This window comes from Triturus cristatus, chromosome 8 (assembly GCF_964204655.1).
Source record: "Triturus cristatus chromosome 8, aTriCri1.1, whole genome shotgun sequence".
Taxonomy (NCBI): Eukaryota; Metazoa; Chordata; class Amphibia; order Caudata; family Salamandridae; genus Triturus; species Triturus cristatus.
Genome location: NC_140591.1, coordinates 584,822,208 through 584,842,723, shown reverse-complemented (window position 1 = coordinate 584,842,723; position 20,516 = coordinate 584,822,208). Strand labels below are relative to the sequence as shown.

Sequence of the window (20,516 nt, the reverse complement as noted above, 5' to 3'; positions counted from 1 at the left end):
TCCCAGGGGACACAGCAATTGAAATAACCAGGACTTCCGTTTTATCCGGATTGATTTTCAGCAAATTAGATGACATCCAATTCACTGTGAAGCGTAAGATGTCTTTAGCCACTGATTGTGCGGATGAAGTGTTGTCGATGCTCAGCAATAGCTGCGTATCGTCGGCATAGTTGAATACTTTACACTTCATGTTTGCCAGCGACTCTATCAGTGGTTGCAAGTAGAGGTTAAATAGGAGTGGCGAAAGCGCTGACCCCTGCGGAACCCCACAAACTAACCTGCCCACCTCTGAGACCTGGTCTGCCAACTGGATCTTCTGCGTCCTTCCTGTTAGAAAGGCTGTGAACCATTTAAGAGCCTGTCCCCCTATCCCGAACCCGGCCAGTCTATCCAAGAGCAGTGCATGGCTGACAGTATCAAACGCTGCTGAAAGGTCTAATAATATCAGCGCGCATGGCTTTTTACTGTCAGCCATGCATCTTAGCTCATCCAGTACCGACAGCATTACTAGCTCTGTGCTATGGTGGGCACGAAAACCAGCTTGCCGGTCATGGAGAAGGTGGTGACATTCCAGGAAGGCTGACAAGGACTTGAGTACATGTTGTTCCAGTACTTTTGACAGGAATGGCAGCTGGGAAATTGGCCTATAATTCTTCAGGCTAGATGGGTCGGCTCCCGTTTTTTTTATCAAAGGTCTGACACATGCCTCTTTAAAGGTGGATGGCAGAAGTCCAGTGGCTAATGAGGTGTTTAAAAGGTCTAAGATCTGGTCTTCTAGAAGCGGAATTGCCATCCGAAGGGTGTCAGGCGGGCAGGGGTCAGCAGGGGAGCCAGATTTAGTAGACGCTACGAGTTTCCTCAAAGTACTAAGGTCAATGTGGGGAAAGCCGGTAAAGTTAGAAGAGGGAGAGTCTGGGAGGGGAGGTTTTTTGACACAGGAGACTGGGTTGTTCTTCTTGATCTCAGCCAAGATAGTCGCTACCTTTCCCAGAAAATATCCTTGAAAGGTGTCGCAATCAATTAGGATATCAGTCTTTTCCTCTTTCTTACTTAACTCTTTCAGTATTTGGAAGGTCTCTCTCTGTATATTAGTAGCGTTATTAATACGCGTCTCGTAGTACTCCTTCTTTGTTATAATAATAAGCTTTTTGTATGCTTGGAAAGACTTCCGATATAAATCCCTATCAGTGGCCCTTTTTGATTTCCTCCAACATCTTTCGAGGTAGCGAAGCTTTCTCTTGTTTTCGCGTAGACCTTCAGAGAACCAAGGGGCTCCTTTCTCTACCCCTTTTATTTTTTGTACCTTTTCAGGCGCTAATTCGTCAATGGTTTGCCTAAGGACAGTTGTTATCAGATTGTACTTGGAGTCTAGATCGGTACTATCAGTAGGGAATATAGAGTTCTGTATGTACTTGGGCATGGTTTTGGTTAGAGTCTCGACATTCACCCTTTTCCATTGGCGCACTTTTTTAGTTTTGATGGGTAGTTTAACCTGGCAGATGTCTTGCGGTAGATCGTATAAGATGAGGTGGTGGTCTGACCAGAGACAAGGTGAGATGCTGGTGATACATGCTTTTGGGGATGAAGACCAAACAAGGTCTAAAGTATGGCCTTTTATGTGGGTTGGAGCTTCCACAAGTTGTATCAGTCCAAGAGTAGTCATGATGGTCTGTAGTTTCTGGGCTGATAGATCTTGAAGACTTTTATCCCAGTGGACATTAAAATCGCCAGTTACCAGAATGTTTTTGTAGCGTGTGCAAAGATCAGATATAATAGGATGGAAGAGATCATTGAACACAGGTGTGCTTTGGGGAGGGCAGTATACCGTTAAGATGATGAGACAGGAGTTATTCATAGTGATTTTTATACCCAGTAGATCGACGGTATTAGTTGTCTCGGCTAGGATCTTTGTTACCCTAAATTGCTATTAGAAAATCGTTGCTACCCCCCCGCCCCGAGTGCCCTCTGGTCGATTGTGCCAGACCATGTCATACCCACTGGGAAGGGAGGCGATGATATCCGGGGAAGAGGCATCACTCAACCACGTTTCAGTGAGTGTCAGGATATCAATGGTCTCATCCTGTAGCAGGGTAAAGATCTCTAAGTGATGTTTCTGCTGCGACCTGGTGTTCAGGGTAGCTAGCTTCACAGGGGCTGAGAGGCTTTGGTGCTTACAACTAGAGCTATACAGGATATTGAGTTCCTTGAGTGTCGCACCTGTACTCGGGGATAGGATATACCTGTCGGAGTTCAGTCCAAGAAGGTCCGCTGAAGTATAACAGGTGCGTGTGCCAGAGTCCCTGAGCCCTAAGCCCGGTCGTGCGCGGACGGGCGCAGACGGGCAGGACTCTGGCACGACTCCGGCGCAGATCCGGCGCGTCCGCTGATCGCGTCCGCTGCGCGGAGACATCCTAGCCCGTTTTTATAGCGCTGACGATGTCCTGACTCACCTATCCCAACCCAAGATGGCCGCCAGACTCGACGCCCAGCGCTCTCGGCCTCGATACTCGGCGAGAGCGGGACTGGAGCTGGAGGGAGGGGGTAGGGGTGAAATCCAGGCGCTGCTGAGCTCTCAGGAGTTATGGCCCACCAACAGCACGCCAGCCGCAAAAAACATAAAATTTCACGGGACCGAAAGTATCCCAAGGTAAGCTGTTAAAAAAATTCGTTTGTGGCAAGAATAGATAGGAGACCTCCGGCTTCCGCCTCAAGAGGGAAAGGAGCGCACAATGTCAGAAATTACTTGTTCCTAACACCTGGCGCCTTTTATAGCGCTGACGATGTCCTGACTCACCTATCCCAACCCAAGATGGCCGCCAGACTCGACGCCCAGCGCTCTCGGCCTTGATACTCGGCGAGAGCGGGACTGGAGCTGGAGGGAGGGGGTAGGGGTGAAATCCAGGCGCTGCTGAGCTCTCATGAGTTATGGCCCACCAACAGCACGCCAGCCGCAAAAAACATAAAATTTCACGGGACCGAAAGTATCCCAAGGTAAGCTGTTAAAAAAAATTGTTTGTGGCAAGAATAGATAGGAGACCTCCCGGCTTCCGCCTCAAGAGGGAAAGGAGCGTACAATGTCAGAAATTCGCAAACTACAGTTAATCCAATATGAAAAGGGTGCTAGAAATGGGGGTCTCTAGTTAGCAGTGGCTTGCACCCTGTCCAAGTAGGAACCCTTACTCTAGTCATGGTAAGTGGATTACACAGATAAGATAACCCCTGCTCACCCACTTGGTAGCTTGGCACGAGCAGTCAGGCTTATCTAAGGCAATGTGTAAAGCTTTTGTACATACACACACAGTAACACAGTGAAAGCACTACAAAATGACACCACAACAGTGTAGACAAATACCCAATATTTATCTGAATAAAACAAGACCAAAATGACAAAGATCCAACATACACAAGCAAAGATATCACTTTTAGAAGGCTCAAACAGTTCAGTTCATAGAAAACTATGGACGCGCCACTTTTTAGTGCAAAGTTCCTTGGATGCGTCAAAATCAAAAGACAAAAACAGGTGCAGGAGAGATGAGGCGCCGAAAACCAAGCGATACATCGATTCCTTGCTCTCAGGGTAGGTGATGCGTCGATTCCTTACTGCCAGAGGAGGTGATGCGTCCATTCCTTTCTGCGGTGCAGAGGAGGTAATCTGTTGATTCCTTGATGTCAGAGGAGGTGATACGTCGATTCCCTTCTGCAAAGGGAGGTGATGCATCAGATTTTGGACATGTGGCTTTGGTTCCTTTTTGCTGGACAACTTCTATGCAGACTTGGCACACAGGTGTGTTAAATGGAAAATCCAGGCGCGCTGGGGTCGATACGGCAGCTAAACAGGTGCTACGTCAATTCTCCTCGCTCCGCAGGTGATGCGTTAAATCTTCAGCTACACAGCAGGGCCTGCGTTAGAGTCGGAGCGGGTGCCATAACGTCGGAGACATGGTGCTCGGGCCTTGGCGATCTTGGAGCCACACAACAGGTGCTGCGTTGATTCTTTGGTTGCCCTGCAGCCATGCATTGGTTTTTCAACTGCACGGCAACTTTGCAGTGGGAAAAATAGGTGTTGAAGACCAGTGCGTGGATTTTCTTTTCTTGCAGCAGAAGCCACCTCCAAGGACCCAGAACTGGAATTGGAACCACTTGGCGGTCAGAACTCCCAGCAGAGAAGCTCAGGGGCTGCAGATGAAGTCTTAGATGGCCTAAGACTTCTTAACAGGCGGCAAGCACACACAAGCCCTTGGAGAACCTTGGCAAGCAGGATACAAAAAGCAGAGTCCAGTCCTTTCACTGCCCCAGACAGAAGCAGAAAGCAGTAGGCCAGCACAACACAGCAACAAGCAGAGTGGCAGTTCCCCTCCTACAGCTTCTCCATCTCTTTTCTTGACAGACTCTCCTCTTACTACAGATGTGTTCTGATATTATGGTGTCACAGCTGCAGTATTTATACCAGTTTCTGTCTTTGAAGTAGGCAAGCTTCAAAGGAAAGGCTTTGTAATGCACAAGTCCCTGCCTTCCCCTGGCCTGGCCTCCAGACTGTAAAGGGGGTGGAAACAGCTTTGTGTGAGGACAGGCACAGCACTATTCAGGTGTCGGTGACAACACCTCCAACCACTCTAGCTCAGGAAGACCAATTGGCCTGATGATAGGCCATCAGGATATGCAGGGCACACCTTAGCTCCCTTTGTGTGACTGTCTAGAGTGAATGCACAAATAGCCCAACTGTTACCCTCCCTGAGACGTGGATTCCACAGACAGGCAGAGGCATAGAATGGTAAATCAAAAAAGCCCACGCTCTAAAAGTGGCATTTTCAAACAACCAATTTAAAAACCAACTTCACTAAAAGATGTATTTTTAAATTGTGAGTTCAGGGACCCCAAATTCCAAATCTCTATCTCTTCCCAATTAAAAGTTAGACCTGTAAGAGGTTTCAAGGCAGCTATATTGATAACCTATGGGAGAGATAGTCCTTGCAATAGTGAAAAATGAAATTGGCGGTATTTCAATATCAGGACATGTAAAAACACACCGATAAATTTCATACCTTTCACATACACTACACCCTGCCTATGGTGCTACACTGGGCCTACCTTAGAGGTGCCTTATATGCAGTAAAAGGGAAGGTTTGGGCCTGGCAAGTGGATGCACTTGCCAGGTCGATATGGCAGTTTAAAACTGTACTCACAGACATTGCAGTGGCAGGTCTGAGACATGGTTGCAAGGCTACTCATATGGGTGGCACAATCGGTGCCGCAGGCCCACTAGCGGCATTTGATTTACAAACCCTGGGACACATAGTGCACTTTACTAGGGACTTAACAGTAAATCAATAATGCCAATCATGGATACACCAATCACCATTACCATTCAGACAGAGAGCATATGCACTTTAGCACTGATCAGCAGTGGTGAAGTGCCCAGAGTACTAAAACCAACAACACAGGTCAGAAAAAATAGGAGAAAAAAGGCAGAAAGTTTGGGGATAACCCTGCAGAAAGGGCCAGGTTCAACCAGGGCAAATCAATATTCAGATTTTAATTACATTGGTAGTTTATATACCTTTGAATTAATAAAAACAGTCGGACTGATGCTCAACTGTAAGGTTTACAAGAGGCCACTCACTTTCTGGCTTATTTCCTATCATTCTCACCTAATGCTTCTTTCAAGTGAAAGCCAGAAGCTGCAACTCAAAGGGAGCCTACTGTTGAGTGAAGGAAGAGAGGGAAAATGAACACCAGGGCCTTCAGATCACACCAGATCTTGAACAGGTCACCAAGCATAGCCTTCCTTTGAACAAGGGAGCCATCCCCTGACAGTAGACGTCAAAAGCCATAAACAGCTTGGTGAAGATTGGGCTTGAAGTTAAGACTTTCTTTGATCCTAGGTAGCAATGAATAGGGCTAGCCTGGGGTGGAGTTTGGTATGAAGGTAAATGAGCACATGAGGGGAAAATTAAATTATTTTCGGTTTCTGTGATGAAAGGGGCTATGGAGCAGGTTTTAACTGAAAACAAATACCTAGGCCATGAACCAGATGTAACCGCTGTCCAAAACAAGAGGAGAATCCTAGGAATTTTTGACTGCTTCTCTTAAGGTCATTAACAAAAGCGGACTAGTTTCATCTTTGAAAGTGCCCATTCTTGACCTCTCTCTCAAAAGAGAGTTGACAAGAATACAAGACAGAAATTTGCGACTGCGCTGATGATTTCCTGACTACAAAACAGAGGCTTGTGAAAAGATTTGTCTCCAAGTCTTTCTTGAGTCTTTAGGACTGGGAAGATAATCCTAGGACTCACAGTGTTAGCCTACCGGTGATCTGAAAGGATGCGGTTTCCAGGTCTAGCCAGTGAAACTTACTTGTCCTTATGTACCACCCCTCGTCTGAATGGAGAGCCAAGGTGGTCATCAAACAGTGGCCTGTCTGGAAGAAAACCACTGGACAAGTTGCAACTGGAAATGTCTTTTTCCTTGCTTTTTAAAACTTCTCCTTAGGGCATGTAGAGTGCAGGAGGTCCTAGAGATAAATGCAGTGCTGCAGAGAATTCCCAGGATTTCATTAGAGACTGGCACGTTGCTGTGGACCAAAACTGTGGTTTCCGGCTACATAAACCTTCTAATAAGAGTTTGGAAGCTTTTGGAGTTAAGAACTGGAAATTAGAACATTGGAATGTTGAGAGCTCCACTGAAGACAATGGAGTTGGTGCGGGCTTATAATGGCTGATATATGCCTGGAGCTCCACCATTCCAATGCTTGTCTTCATGTTTTTTTCTTTTTCATTTAGAACACTTTACCTTAGTGGGTGGAATGTTCTAATAGCCTTATAGCCCTTCTGCTTCAGGCCATAACAGTTGTTAAAGGGCTTCTCCTTTGTTACAGACCCACACCTGCGGCTCTGGCCTATAACTCAGGTTCAGGGCCAACAACTGGTATAGCCTTCGGCAGTGGGTTAAAGGCTATAAGACAGATCTTTTTTCAAAAGCTGTGACTTAGAACAAATGTAATCTCCGGAGGACCTAGACAAAGTGCCTTCTGAAAACATTTGATAGTTCAAGCCTGTGATCTGGTTTTTGTGACATGGTTGCACCTTTATTCATGTTGATCAAAAAAGAGATCAGGGCGTTTCCTTTGGTGACTGACTCTCTAGGTCCAACCTTTTGCCAAAGCATTTTGCTTCCAACTGAAAACTTGAAACTTTACATCACAATGTCAGTTTACAGTCCTTATCCTTTACACTGCTCACAGGGGAGAGGATATGGCGCAGCAGCCAGAGCTGCCAACTAAGGAGTGACTCTGGGCAAATCACGTAATCTCCCAGTGCCTATGGACAGAGCCTGGATACCCTCACTATATAAATCTACAAACAAACACACAAACAGCACCATGAAGACAATTTGGTGGTAGGCTAGGATTATGTACACACATAGCAGCTTTATCTTCAGCTTCTTGGAAGATGTACTATAAAAAAAATAGCCACCAATCCACAAATGTTCTCTTCTTATTCATCCCTGTGTGTTGGCCCAAAAAGAACTGGCCTGCTTACTAGACAAATTTAAAGTGTTAATCATAAAATCATAAACAATTGAATAGTTTAACCTAAAACCATAGGATTCCATAGTGTTTAATGAATGCTGAAATTTATACAGCTCACCAATCTAAAGACCCATTATGAATGAAGTGTGTGATGGTCATATGTTCAATACAGCAATAAATGACAGTGTGGTTATTAACATACAGTTAATGTGAAGAGAAAGTTAACTTACAAATAAGGTTGGCTTTGGAATGTATACATTTTCTTCATCTTGATGATGCGGCAGCATTTTAAGAGGCGATTTAGGTTTTGATCTAGCAGTCAATCTTTTTTCTTCACCATGAGTAGCACCTGGCCCAGCAGCGCGCTTGGTGTGCAAACTAAGAAGAACCTGCTTCATGACTGCTAATTCCTGTTGTGGAGAAAATAAACAAACGTGACCAAGTTCTTTTGCACAAACAGTCTATATTATGAATCAAACTTGTACAATTTTGGACCTATTACTCTGTCATGTTCTTGTCGTATGTTATAGATTGAAACACATTGATCAAGACACTCAATTTTCATGCACCAAAGCTACCACATACCATCTGGTAAACAGCCCAAAATGAAGAAAAAATGCGTCTCTCAAGGACAGGTTTGAAAGTTAGACTATTGTAAAAACATTCTGTACCTATTGGAGAGAAACTGTGCCCAGAAATCTAAACTCATTTTCCATACAATTCATAGGCAGCGCAATATGCTTCCCGCTCATCTAAATTGATAAATGAATTCCTGCATTTTACAAACTGTTCGGTGATGTTTTTGTTAATGAACTTTAAAACTGAACGGAAAGAATTCCATCATCCTGTGGTGATATCTAGGGGTGGGAAATTCATTTAATTTGCATTTAAGTATTTACGTAAAATGTCGGGGAAATTGCGCAAAAATTAAGCGTAATGCAAAACTGGAATTAGGTGCTATATTTTAGTATGAAATGGATTCGTGTGTAGCACACATTTTGCAACAACAAAAAAGTGCAAAAAAGCAAGCACGCTGCATACAGATGGCACTCACATTCTGGTTGTTCACACGGTTTCTGTGCGCGCATTGCAAAGTTATCACCTTCCATCTCACTAGAAGAGCTTAAGATGAGGGTGGATGGCCACTTTAGGATAACAAACTGTTACCTAAACGTGTCGACTATTAATAATTAGTACATTGTAAGTTATCAACAGTAAGTCAGAGGACCCTTTTCAGGTATGTCTAACATTATAAGTTTGTGGAATTTTACAATTGTAATGTTTCCACTCAGTCATGCATGGCTGACAAACTGTCTATTACACTGATCAGGACTGAATACTGAATTAAATTAGCTCTTACAGTTTGAGATATAAAATATGTCAGAGTGAGCTGATGAGATAACACCTTCCAGGGTGAAGAAATCCAATTACATTTTGAGAATGATCGTGGACTGACTGTTTGCCACTGTATACCCTTCAAAGTATTTTTACATCTAAACTAAAAAACCATTAAGTGGACATGGTCAGGGCTTGTCTGTCTTATCGGCTAGATGTTACTGTTCGGCTATCGTCTTGGCATTTCAGGCGTTGATCACACTCCGGTTCTCTGCCTCCTTTTTTTTGGTGTAGGGGATGATCATCAGCCAGGCTAGCTTGAATCCAGTGGCAAAGTGAGTAAGGGACCCACGTCTGGGCATACCCTGCCAACTTAGGGCAGATCCTGAAATTCCAGAAGATGAAGGGATTCCTTTTAAAGTTTAGCTAAATTGGGAACAGATTCTATTGCTTTGATGGAGAAGGTCGAAGACAAGTTGGATGCTGTTATAAAAGAATGACTGTTTTCAAGAGCAAATCAAACCAAGTGGATGTCAGAGTAGCCACTGGGGGGAGGGGGGGCTGATGCTGGGCCTAGTAGACATTCTACCTCCACTAGAGGGCAGACTGGGGGCAAACAGACACCCACGCAATCAGATTCAAGAAAGGGAGTGGTATACTATAATTCTATTCTGTGAACTAATAATGAATAACCTGTTAAGCTAAAGGCCCTCAAATAGTCACCATTAAAAGAATTATTAGAACACTGGAATGTTGGGAGCTCCACTGAAAATAATGGAGTGCTCCGGGCTTCTAATGGCCGGTTGAAGCCCAGAGCTCCAACATGCCAATGTTTGTTCACAGCTAGTGCTGTGAACAAAAGGCCTCATGGATTTTTAATCCCTTCGGGCTCCGTGAGGCCTTTATTCTACAAAAAGTCAAATATTGTGCCCTCTAAGCTATAAGGCTATATTCTATCATACTAAATCAAGGGCAGTACAATTGGTATTTAAGGTCTGTGCTCTCAAATGCTTGTCTGAGAAAATTAGTTCTATGGTGGTTCCAAAGAAATCCTACCCTAATACAGAGCCTATTGCAGCCATCTTGCAGCTGTTGTTTTGAAAGTTTCAGGGTGATTCGTCCAACAGGGACCGAAAGAAAATGGGGGGGGGGGGGTCCCAAAATGCATTTCCATATGCAATTTCCTATAGGGAATTTGAACATGATGAGAGCCCAAACCGTCGAATGGAATTACACCAAATCTGTCATCTTGGTTCAGAAAGGGCACGTTTTGAAATTTGGAGTAAATCCACTCAGTAGTGATTGAAGAAAAAGATTTATGTATATTTAGGGACACAGAGCCTTCGTGGCTCCAACAGATCTCAGGGGGAAATCTGATTGATTGGCACCACTTTAAGCAGGAAGTGTTGGCAGCCATCTTGGGACTCAGGGCTCTGCCAGAGTCCCCCCAAAAAAGAGAAGGGGGCATGGTAGGAATACCATGACCCCCTAAGCCTGGAGGTGGGGTACCACAGGTCCCCGCCTTTGGGCAAAACAATTTTTTTCAGTGAAAATTTGCAGAGGCTCCGTGAATCTCCAGTAAATTGTTTTTTTAAAAAGAAGCACAGGCTCCTGCGCTTGTTTTCTTTATACCCCCGGGATGGGCCAGGTCCTGGAGCGGGGGTGTGAAAAGTATAATTGGGTGAGGGGGTGCACATGGCCCCCTTCCCAGGCCGATTTCGGCCCAGGAGACCCCATTCCCCGGCCGATAATACAAAAGGGGAGGGTGGCCAAGTGGCCCTCATCCCAGGGCTGACTTTGGCCCTGAGGACCCCATCACACTGGGCCCAGCCTTTCAAATATATTGGGAGGGGGCACGTGGCCCCCCTCCCTGACTGATTTCGGCCCAGAGACCCCATTCCCCCAGGGCACAGCCAATAAGAAAAAAGGGGGAGGGGCTGCGCAGCTCCCTTCCCCAGGCCAATTTCTGCCCCGAGGACCCCATCCCTGGGACCTGGCCTTTAAAATATTATGGGAGAGGGGTGCACGGCCCCCCTCCCAAGCCGATTTTGGCCCAAGAGACACAACCACCCATTGATTTAATGGTGAGGTGGGCCACGCATCCCAGGGTGCCCACCCCTGGGACATATCAGTATCCCTGCCTGCACTGGTATGGCATGGAAACATGTTGGCTCTCACTTGGCTGGAGCAATCTCAAAGCTCCCGTCAACCGAGAGCAAACACTAAGTTCACTCCCCTGGGAGCGGACTTTTCATCTGTTTCCCTGCCCGCAGGCAGGCAGGGAAATATATGAAAATATTGCTCCAGCCCGCAGTAAGCAGCATTTTTAGCTGCTGCCTGGGGCGGTAGAAATTGCACTTCCCGCTGGAGGGTTGCCGGCTGGGGGCGTAGGCTTCCCCTGAGGCCCCATCAAGGAGATGGTGGGTGTCCTAGGAGGGCACCAGGGCATCCACCCTTTATTGGCAAGGCTCCGTGGGATGGGGTCCCCAGGGCAGAAATCAGACAGGGAACAGGGGCCGTGTGCCGTCAGCCATTATTTATTGACAGGCCCCTGGGGAATAAGGTCCCAGGAGTCAAAATGGGCCCAGGGGAGGGTGAGTTGCGTGCCCAGTAACAGTGTTAACAGTACCCACTTTTCAACTCATATCCACTTCTTTTCTCAATTTAGGTTCAGTGACCTTCAAGGGTTTGTTGCAGGTAAAGACTGTCTGTAGTAGGGCATTAGTTATGTAACAGGGTATAAGTTTCTCGAGGAACTTGGCTTTCCCTGATCAGTTGTATACAGATTGAACACCGTGTGCAGGACCCTTTTCATCTGTTGTTCATAATCAACATGAACTCAGCTACCCATGAACTTTATGGTACAGGTTCAATTTTGCACATAACACAAGCTTGCTTTATCTATGGGGGGTGGTACGTATGATCGCAGTAATGATGCTTCATAATATTACGAGATATTTTAAACTTACTTTCATAGCTGTAATGCTATACCAGTTTAAAGAGCAATGTGTACAAAAGAAGATGGGAAGATGTCATCAGTGATGTCATCAGTGATGTCATAAAGTAGGTAACAGAACATGTCATATGTGATGTAATATGTGAGGTCAAAAGCACTGCATGGTAGTGGAGCGAATTATAGCTAGCTCTGCTAACTATAACTGAGGAATTTCTGTGCTTTTTAATGTTGTCACTGATATATTCACCTAACTATAACATTACTTTAACCTTTGTTGTCATAATTTGTCGCCGCACTACGTGCCACCAAAGGGACAAGTAGATTTTATTACAGGACAAGGAGAGTTATAAAACAACCTGTCATATGGACAAGTAGATATTTTAATAAATTCCACACCCCTGGTGGGTGTGTGAATGCCTGTGGGTGTGTGAGTGCCTGTGTGTCTGTGAGTGTACCTGTGAGTGCCTGTATGAGTGTGTGTGTGTGTCTGTGTGGGTCTATGAGTGCCTGTGTGGGTCTATGAGTGGATGTTAGTGCCTGTGTATGTCTGTGAGTGGGTGTGTAAGTGGTGCTATGCATTTTGGGTATTTGCAGACTTAGGGTATTTAAAGCACAAGTGACTTACCTTCGGTAATGATATATCTGTAAGAAACATTAGTTACTGATAGATTTCTTACCTTAGAATTACCCCCAGGTGTCAAACTGGATTCGGTAAGTTTTTTCGTCAGCAGTAATTCGTTGGAAGGTGGCGTCGGTCGGCTCAGCGTCCGCCGATTTGGTCGGCGGGAGGATATCATGGCAGCTACTTAGATGCCGCCCTCGTGCGCGGACATCAGTTCTGTACACGAATTTCCACGCCAGAAACGCAGAGCCATGCAAGACACTGACTATTGGTGCACAAAATTAGGACCCTGAAAGGATGTCCTTAACCCTAGAAATCAGTTCGCAGAACGGGGAGGATGGATGGGGCGGTAATGTTTCTTACAGATATATCGTTACCGAAGGTAAGTAATTTGTGCATCTGAAAGATTCACGTTAGTTACAGATTCCTTACCTTAGAATAGATACCCCTGCAATACCAACCCCGGTGGTGGGTCTGCGAACCAAGATCACACCAGAAAGTCCTGGAGAACAGAACGGCCAAAGAAGCAGTCTCTCCGGACTTGGCTGTCCAGGCAGTTGTGTTTGGTGAAAATCTGCAGCGATGCCCACGTTGCCGCCTCACAGATGTCATTCAGAGTCACTCCCCTTCCCAAGGCAGTAGTGGCTGCCGTCGCCCTGGTGGAGGGAGCGCATAGCCCGACTGGAGGCTCTTTTTTAGCCAGAGAGTAACAAGCCTTAATACACAACACGACCCATTGAGAAATGGTGCGTTTGTGAATGGCCCAACCCTTCTTTGCATCCACGTAGCCAACAAAAAGTTGATCATCCACCCGGAATTGTTTTGTGCGATCCAGATAGAAGGAGAGCGCACGCTTTGGGTCCAGACGGTGAAGCCTCTCTCCTTCCTTTGAAGGATGCGGAGGCGGAAAGAAGGTGGGCAAAGTAATGGTCTGCCCGATGTGGAAGGCAGTGACCACCTTAGGAAGAAAGGAGGGACGGGTCCTGAGAACCACCTTGTCCAGATTAACAGACAAGAAAGGAGGTTTTGAAGAAAGAGCCTGGACCTCACTCACCCTTCTAGCAGAAGTGATGGCTACCAGGAAAGCAGTCTTAAGAGTTAAGAGACGTAAAGGACAGTTATGAAGCGGCTCAAAGGGCGCGCATATTAAATAAGTAAGCACAAGGTTCAAGTCCCACTGAGGCATAACAAATGGAATAGGAGGAAAAAGATGTGTTAAGCCTTTCAAGAAATGGTTAACTTCTGGGGACTTGAAAAGAGAAGGCTGATCTGGCAGCCGAAGGAAAGCAGAGATGGCAAAAAGGTAGTCCTTGATAGTGTCCAGAGCAGAGCCCTGCTGGGCTAAATAGAGAAGGAACAAGAGTACTTCAGAAAGAGGGGCAGAAAGGGGATCCACAGCCTTTGCTGTGCACCATGCCACAAATTTGTTCCACCTGCAGGCGTATACAGTCTTTGTGGAGGGACGCCTGGCTGCCAAGATTACGTCACAAACTTCAGGAGGCAGGTCGAAAGACGTCAACTGCTGCCGCTCAATCTCCACGCGAGGAGGTGGAGACTGGACAGATTCGGGTGGAGGACGGTCCCCTGCTGCTGCGACAGAAGATCCTCCCGAAGACACAGTCTGATCGGAGGATCGATGGCCATGTTGAGCAGCTCGGGATACCAGACTCTTCGTGCCCAATCCGGAAACACAAGAATGACTTGGGCCCGGTCGTGCCTGATCTTCTTCAGCAGTCTCGGCAGAAGTGGTATTGGCGGAAAAGCGTACAACAGACCGCAAATCCACTTACGATGAAAAGCGTCGTCTAGCGAGTGCCGCCTTGGAAACTCCAATGCGCAGAATTGCTGACATTGTGCGTTCTCTTCGGTGGAGAATAGATCTAACCAAGGTTCACCCCACTGTTGAAAGAGACCTTGCACCACCTCCGTGTGAAGACGCCATTCGTAATCCTTCATGGACCTGCGGCTGAGTTCGTCTGCCTTGGCGTTCAGAGACCCTGCCAAGTGTTGAACCACCAGGGAAATGCCTTGATGTTCCAGCCATGTCCAGAGACAGAAGGCCTCCTGACATAGGGTGCACGACCCCACCCCACCCTGTTTGTTGCAATACCACATGGCGGTGGTGTTGTCCATGAACACCTGCACTACTCTTCCCCAGACAGAGAGAATGAATGCCTTCAGTGCAAGATGAATCGCCCGGAGCTCCATAAAATTGATGTGAAGCCTGGACTCCGCCAGAGACCATAGGCCTCTGATCTCCGCCTCTTCCATGTGGCCGCCTCATCCCAGAAGGGAGGCATCCATCACCACAGTGTGGTCTGGTTGAGGAAGGGAGAGGGATCTGCCATTGACCCAATCCTGGCTCGTAGGCCACCACTGCAGTTGTCGAGCAGTGCCCTCCGAGATCTGGACGCAATCAGACAGATTACCCTGATGCTGCGCACACTGGAACTTCAGGTCCCACTGCAGAGCCTGCATATGCCACCTGACATGATTGATCAGCAGGAGGCAGGAGGCCATTAGGCCCAGCAGCCTCAGTGTCATTCTTACAGAGACCCTGGACAGGGGCTGAAAGATCGGAATCATAGCCTGAATATCCCAAACTCGCTGTTTGGGAGGATAGACCCAAAACTGTGTTGTGTCTAGAACCGCTCCAATGAAGAGGAGCTTTTGAGAGGGAATCAGGCGCGACTTCGGCACATTGATGGAGACCCCAGGGGCGAGGCCACCTTCAACAGCCAGTCGTCGAGATAGGGGAAGACTGAAACCCCCAATCTGCGCAGATGAGCTGCGACCAACGCCATCACTTTCGTGAACACCCGAGGGGCGCTGGTAAGGCCAAAGGGGAGCACGGTGAACTGAAAGTGCTCATGGCCTACTGTGAACCGCCGGTAACGCCGGTGGGCCGGCAGGATGGGAATGTGAAAATAAGCGTCCTGCAAGTCCAACGCTACCATCCAGTCTTGCAGGTCAAGAGCAGACAAGACCTGAGCAAGCATCAACATCTTGAACTTCTCCTTCCGGAGGAAGCGATTGACGTCCCTAAGGTCCAAGATAGGACGCAGGCCCTTGTCCTTCTTGGTAACCAGAAAGTAGTGAGAGTAGCAACCACAACCTACTTCTGGGACAGGAATGCGCTCAATGGCTCCCTTGGCCAAGAGAGCCATAACTTCCTGCTGGAGAAGAGCCAGACGATCCTCCGACATGCAGTGGTATCGTGCTGGCATGGCTGGAGGGGTAGTCTCGAAGGGGACGGAGTAGCCCCTTCGGACTATTTGCAAAACCCACCTGTCCGTAATGATGGTGCGCCATTGGGGGAGGTGATGGCGAATCCTGCTGCCCACTGGCATTTGATGGGCCTGAAAGGATGGACTAGGAGGGTTTGGAGGCTGCTGCAGAGGTTGGGTTGGTGGACTGGACCGCCCGCTGGCCCCTTGAACCAAGCCGGTTGTTTCCACGCCCCCGGCTGCGCAAAGGTTGGGTAACTTGCTGCGGCCTCTGGCCCTGGGTGGGACATAGTGGGCCACCCCTTCTGTAGCCACGAAAGGGGTGAAAAGCATACTGCGCCGGAGGGGAGGAGAGGCCCAAAGACTTGGCCGTAGCCAGAGAGTCCTTGAAGCGCTCTAGGATGTTGTCTGCTTTGTCGCCAAAAAGGCGACGGCCATTAAAGGGCATGTCCATCAAGGTGTTCTGGACATCCCCTGAAAAGCCAGTGGACCTCATCCAGGTGTAGCACTTAAGTGCTACCGATGTTAAAATAGCCCTAGCAAGTGAGTCGGCAGTGTCCAGCCCACAAAGGATCGTAAACTTTGCTGCATCTCTCCCGGCAGCAACAGCCTGGGAGAGCACTCCCCGGGCCTCCTCCGGACACTGAGGCAGCACTTGCACCACCGTATTCCACACTAAGTGCGAATAACGGCCCAAGAGACATGCAGTGTTCACGGACCGCAGTCCTAAGCTCGCAGAAGAGAAAATTTTCTTGCCAAGATGGTCCAGCTTCTTGGATTCCCGTTCCAGTGGAGTGGTAGGGAAGGCGCTATTGGAGGTGGAGGCTTGGACCACCAATCTCTCCGGGTGGGGTGTTGGGAGAGGAAATTGGGGTCGTCCAGAGCCGGGCGGTGGCGTCGGGCGATCATCCTGTCCATGGGAGCCCCCATGTTGGGCCTGGACCACATGCTCAAACGGCCTCATTAAACAGTAGCAGGGGCTCTGAAGAGCTCGCCGCTGGTTGAAGCACACATCCGTCCTACGCAACACCACAGCATATGACACTCCCTCCTCCGTAGACAAGGTAGGGGGAGACAACATGCCAAGGTCAGGTGAAGTGTCAAGCCCACTGGCATCCCCCAGTTCCTCTCTCCAGTCCTTCTCAGTATCTAGCTGATCAGTCAATGGGTCACCTGACCCCTCCCAGTCCTTCTCATCATCCTCTGGGTGCCACTGTTGTTGGAAAGAGACCCCAGGAATGAACAGGGACATGAAAACTCCACCCGGCACCGGATCCGGGGTCGGACGAAGCCGGTCCAGCTCCGTGTCCACGTCGGGATGGAGGCTAGGGTCAACGCTGGCCGGGGGCACGACAGGCATCGGTAGCGGAAGTGGTGCCAGAGGAAGTGCCGCCGGTGGAGGCGTAATGAGTTCAACTGGCACTGACCCGGATCCAGGCCTGGATCCAAGGGGAGCCTGCGGCGCCGGAGCCGTCGGCAGCAAAGACCCAGGTCCCCTGACCGAGCCCGCGGGGCCCGAAGGCGCGCCGGCGGGGTCGGTCCGCCCAAAGATGGCATGCATCGCTTCGTAGAACATACGAAGTTGGGCGGGGGTCGCTCTGGGTCCCGGAATGGGAGGGAAGCTCAGAGTTGACCCCTCAGGCTCTGCGCGTGGAGTCGCGGGAGTAGCAGGACCCGCGTGCCTCATCGGATTGGCTGACCAAAGAGGGAAAATCGAAGAGTGATGATGCTTCTTTGACTTCTTCTTATGCTTCAACTTACCCGACCCCGAGTGCGAAGACTTTGATGACTTGGAACCGGAATGGTGGTGGCTCCGCGACCGGTCCCTCGACCTCCCTCTAGACCGGGACCTCGAACGGCACGGAGCAGACTGTCGGAATTTGAGCAGTTCCTGCAAACCCTTCGGCGTCAACCACTGACAGTTGGAGCACGACTTGGGGTCGTGGTCGCGCTCCAGGCAAAAAAGGCACACGCGGTGCGGATCCATCACTGACATCAATCGGTTACAGGAACCGCAGGCCTTAAAATCGGGCATCCCTCGTGCACCTGTTTGGATCGGAGACTCGAAACAAGATCGACAAAAGTCGATAAAAAAGTTAGTCAAAAAATGACTGAGGTACCGCTCTTCCCGGATCTGCACTGGGTGGCGTGGAAAAAGAAAGAACTGACATCAGCGCACGAGGGCGGTGTCTAAGTAGCTGCCGCGACATCATCCCGGCGACCACGACGCGGACGACGGAGACGACCGATGCCACCTTCCGACGCACAGAGGTACTGCTGACGAAAAAACTTTCTGGATCCAGTCTGATGCCTGGGGGTAATTCTAAGGTAAGGAATCTATAACTAACATGTTTCTTTCATAAAGGGAGAACCATGGACTCTGCTCTCACCAAGAGACGACAAGAAAGAAACCACTTAACACAGTCACTCCACATCAGGTTGTGCGCCAATAGATCAACAATGAATTCACCTCCATTAAGGATTTCATATTGTTTTTCAATGTGGAATATGAGGGGAAACACACTTTCTTAGCCTTAGCCAAGTTCAAGAAGTTAGGATTGTTCCTGCTTTACTGAAGTAGAGCTTCAACTGGTGCAGCTGCAATGTTTATATTTGTAAGTGCTTCCCGTTGAGATTTAATTTCTGTGAAATCGGCCCAGTGCTAGAATCAAACCTCATTGTTTCCAAGAGTCCCCAGTTTTGTCGGAAATGTCTACCGAACTAGAATGTTTTCATTTGGTTAATTAGTCATTGCTACCTCATTGAGTAAATGTCTATGCATATTCAACACTACAGCTGCGCAAATGACCACCAAGTGAGCGGTAATTTCAGCAATATGATTGTTCCTTGAGTCTTCATCACAAATCTGTGATAGCGTGAATCCTCGTCAAGAGAAGACGTTGAGACTACAAAGAGGTGAATCTCCACCAAACCGGGGTACTTCCCCTTAATTAAATGCAGTCGCGGGCGGCATGTCTCGCGGATGGGGTGGGGGTGGGGGTCGTGGGGAGGGGTTCATTTAATAATAATAAAAAAATATTAAAATTACCATCCCGCTGGCCGGGTCCAGCGTCTTCTCTGGTCTTGCTCTCCTCCCTCCGGCAGGAACAGGCAGCAGAAGAAGGCAGCCCTCCCCACAGCGTTGTGATTGTTTGGGAGGCCGCCCAGCCAGGGACTTAAGGGGAAGCCCAGTGTGCGCATGACTGGTTTGCATGGCCCTAGAGGGCCGACCAGACAGTCTTTGCGCAGTCAGGAGTGGGCACACCACTCCTCCCCTACCCCGCCTGCTCGCAGAGCAGCCTTGCCCGCTCACAACCAAACATAAAATGGTAAAAACTGAAAGCTATTACCTTTTTTTAGGTTTCTGCTTCTTGCACTGCGAGAAAGCAGTGGGGCGATGCTCCTCTGCCCCAGTGGAGAAGCCACCCCAGGCTAAATGAAGTAAGTGTTTCTTTGTTTGGTGGAAAATGTCCTCGTATTTCTCTGCATCAATACCACGTCACAAAAATTGGCTGGAAACACGCTTGAAGGCCTTCTGGCAAGCTGTCCATCGACATGGAAAAAGGTGGGAAAATCGGTACATGCTATTAAGGAAAATGGGACGTGGTTAAACGGGCGGAGCTTGGAGATGATTTGGGGCATTTGCATACACAGGGTAATTAGAAGGGAGACTCATGGACTGTGCCCTCACCAAGAGATGATGAGAAGGAAACCACCCAGATCAGATTGCGCTCCAGTAGATCAATGATGCAGTCACCTCCAATAAGAATTTCAGATTGTTTTTCAACGTGGAATACTAGAGGAAATTCACTTGCTTTACCTTTCCCAAGCAGGATGGATCCTTTTTTCTTTTTTTACATAAGGGGACGGGGACCCTCCTCCCCACGCCGATTTATGCCCCACGGGACCCGGGTCCCAGCCATTTCTCCGTGGGTGCACTGTAGCCCACCCAGGACACCCAGTGTGCTGTGATGGGGACTGCGGGAGAGCCTCAAGGTCTACGTTCCCAGCCAGCTCCCCACCTCCTGAGGGAGCCGATATTGCTTCCGCAGGAAGGGCGCTGCTAGAGCTCCCTGCTTGCAGGGGCAACCGTTTTATCTGTTTACCTGCCCTCATGACAGTGGTCAGGGAAACAGATGAAAACTCTACTTCCTGCTCATCCAATTAGCATGGGCTGGCCCCGGGAGGTGGTGGTCCCTGGGGTTGTATGCAGCCCAGGAGGGGGGTCTTGCAGCCCCCTCCTACTTTTAAATATATTATAGGCCCCGGGGAGGTGGTGGTCCCTGGGGCTTGGGGGTCTGTGCGCCGCTCCTACAAATATTTGTATTTAGCCCCAAGAAGGTGGTTGTCCCAGGGGCTCAAATGAGCCCATGGAGGGGGGTCAGTGCAGCCCCATTCCAATAAGTTAAATCAGCCCTGTGGAGGTAGTGGTTCCCAGGGTTCAAAGGAGCCGGAGGGGCATGAGCCCCTCCTTTTTCTTTTTTAATATGCCTATATGCCCCTGGGACCTGGTCCACCCACTCTGTCGTGATTTTGCTGCAAAGTTTTTTTTTGTAAATGCTTTTTTGCCCTGGCGGGGTCATTGGGGGACCCAGGACCAGAGCAAGGGGGTCAGTATATTCCTACACTGCTCCCCTTATTTTGTTAATCCAAGATGGCTGCTAACACTTCCTGGTGGAAGTGTTAAGAGCCAATCAGATTTCAGCATGGGCATTGTTGGATCCTCAGAGGATCCACATCACTATATATACAAATTAGGTTCTCTTTGAATAACTCAGAAACTACTCAACAGATTTACACCAAATAACAAAAAGTGCTCTTTCTGGACCAAGAGCTAGCTTTCTGCCA

General features: G+C 48.4%; 1 protein-coding gene across 2 annotated transcripts in view; it reads right to left on the bottom strand.

Moving 5' to 3' along the window:
- The window catches only part of PIBF1 (progesterone immunomodulatory binding factor 1), an 848,309-nt gene that overhangs the window by 70,150 nt on the left and 757,643 nt on the right, over positions 1–20,516 (bottom strand). For both annotated transcript variants that reach the window (XM_085622002.1, XM_085622001.1), the window contains exon 17: positions 7,759–7,938. In XM_085622002.1, the coding sequence (XP_085478128.1) occupies positions 7,759–7,938 (180 nt within the window). The remainder of the gene's footprint in view (positions 1–7,758; positions 7,939–20,516) is intronic.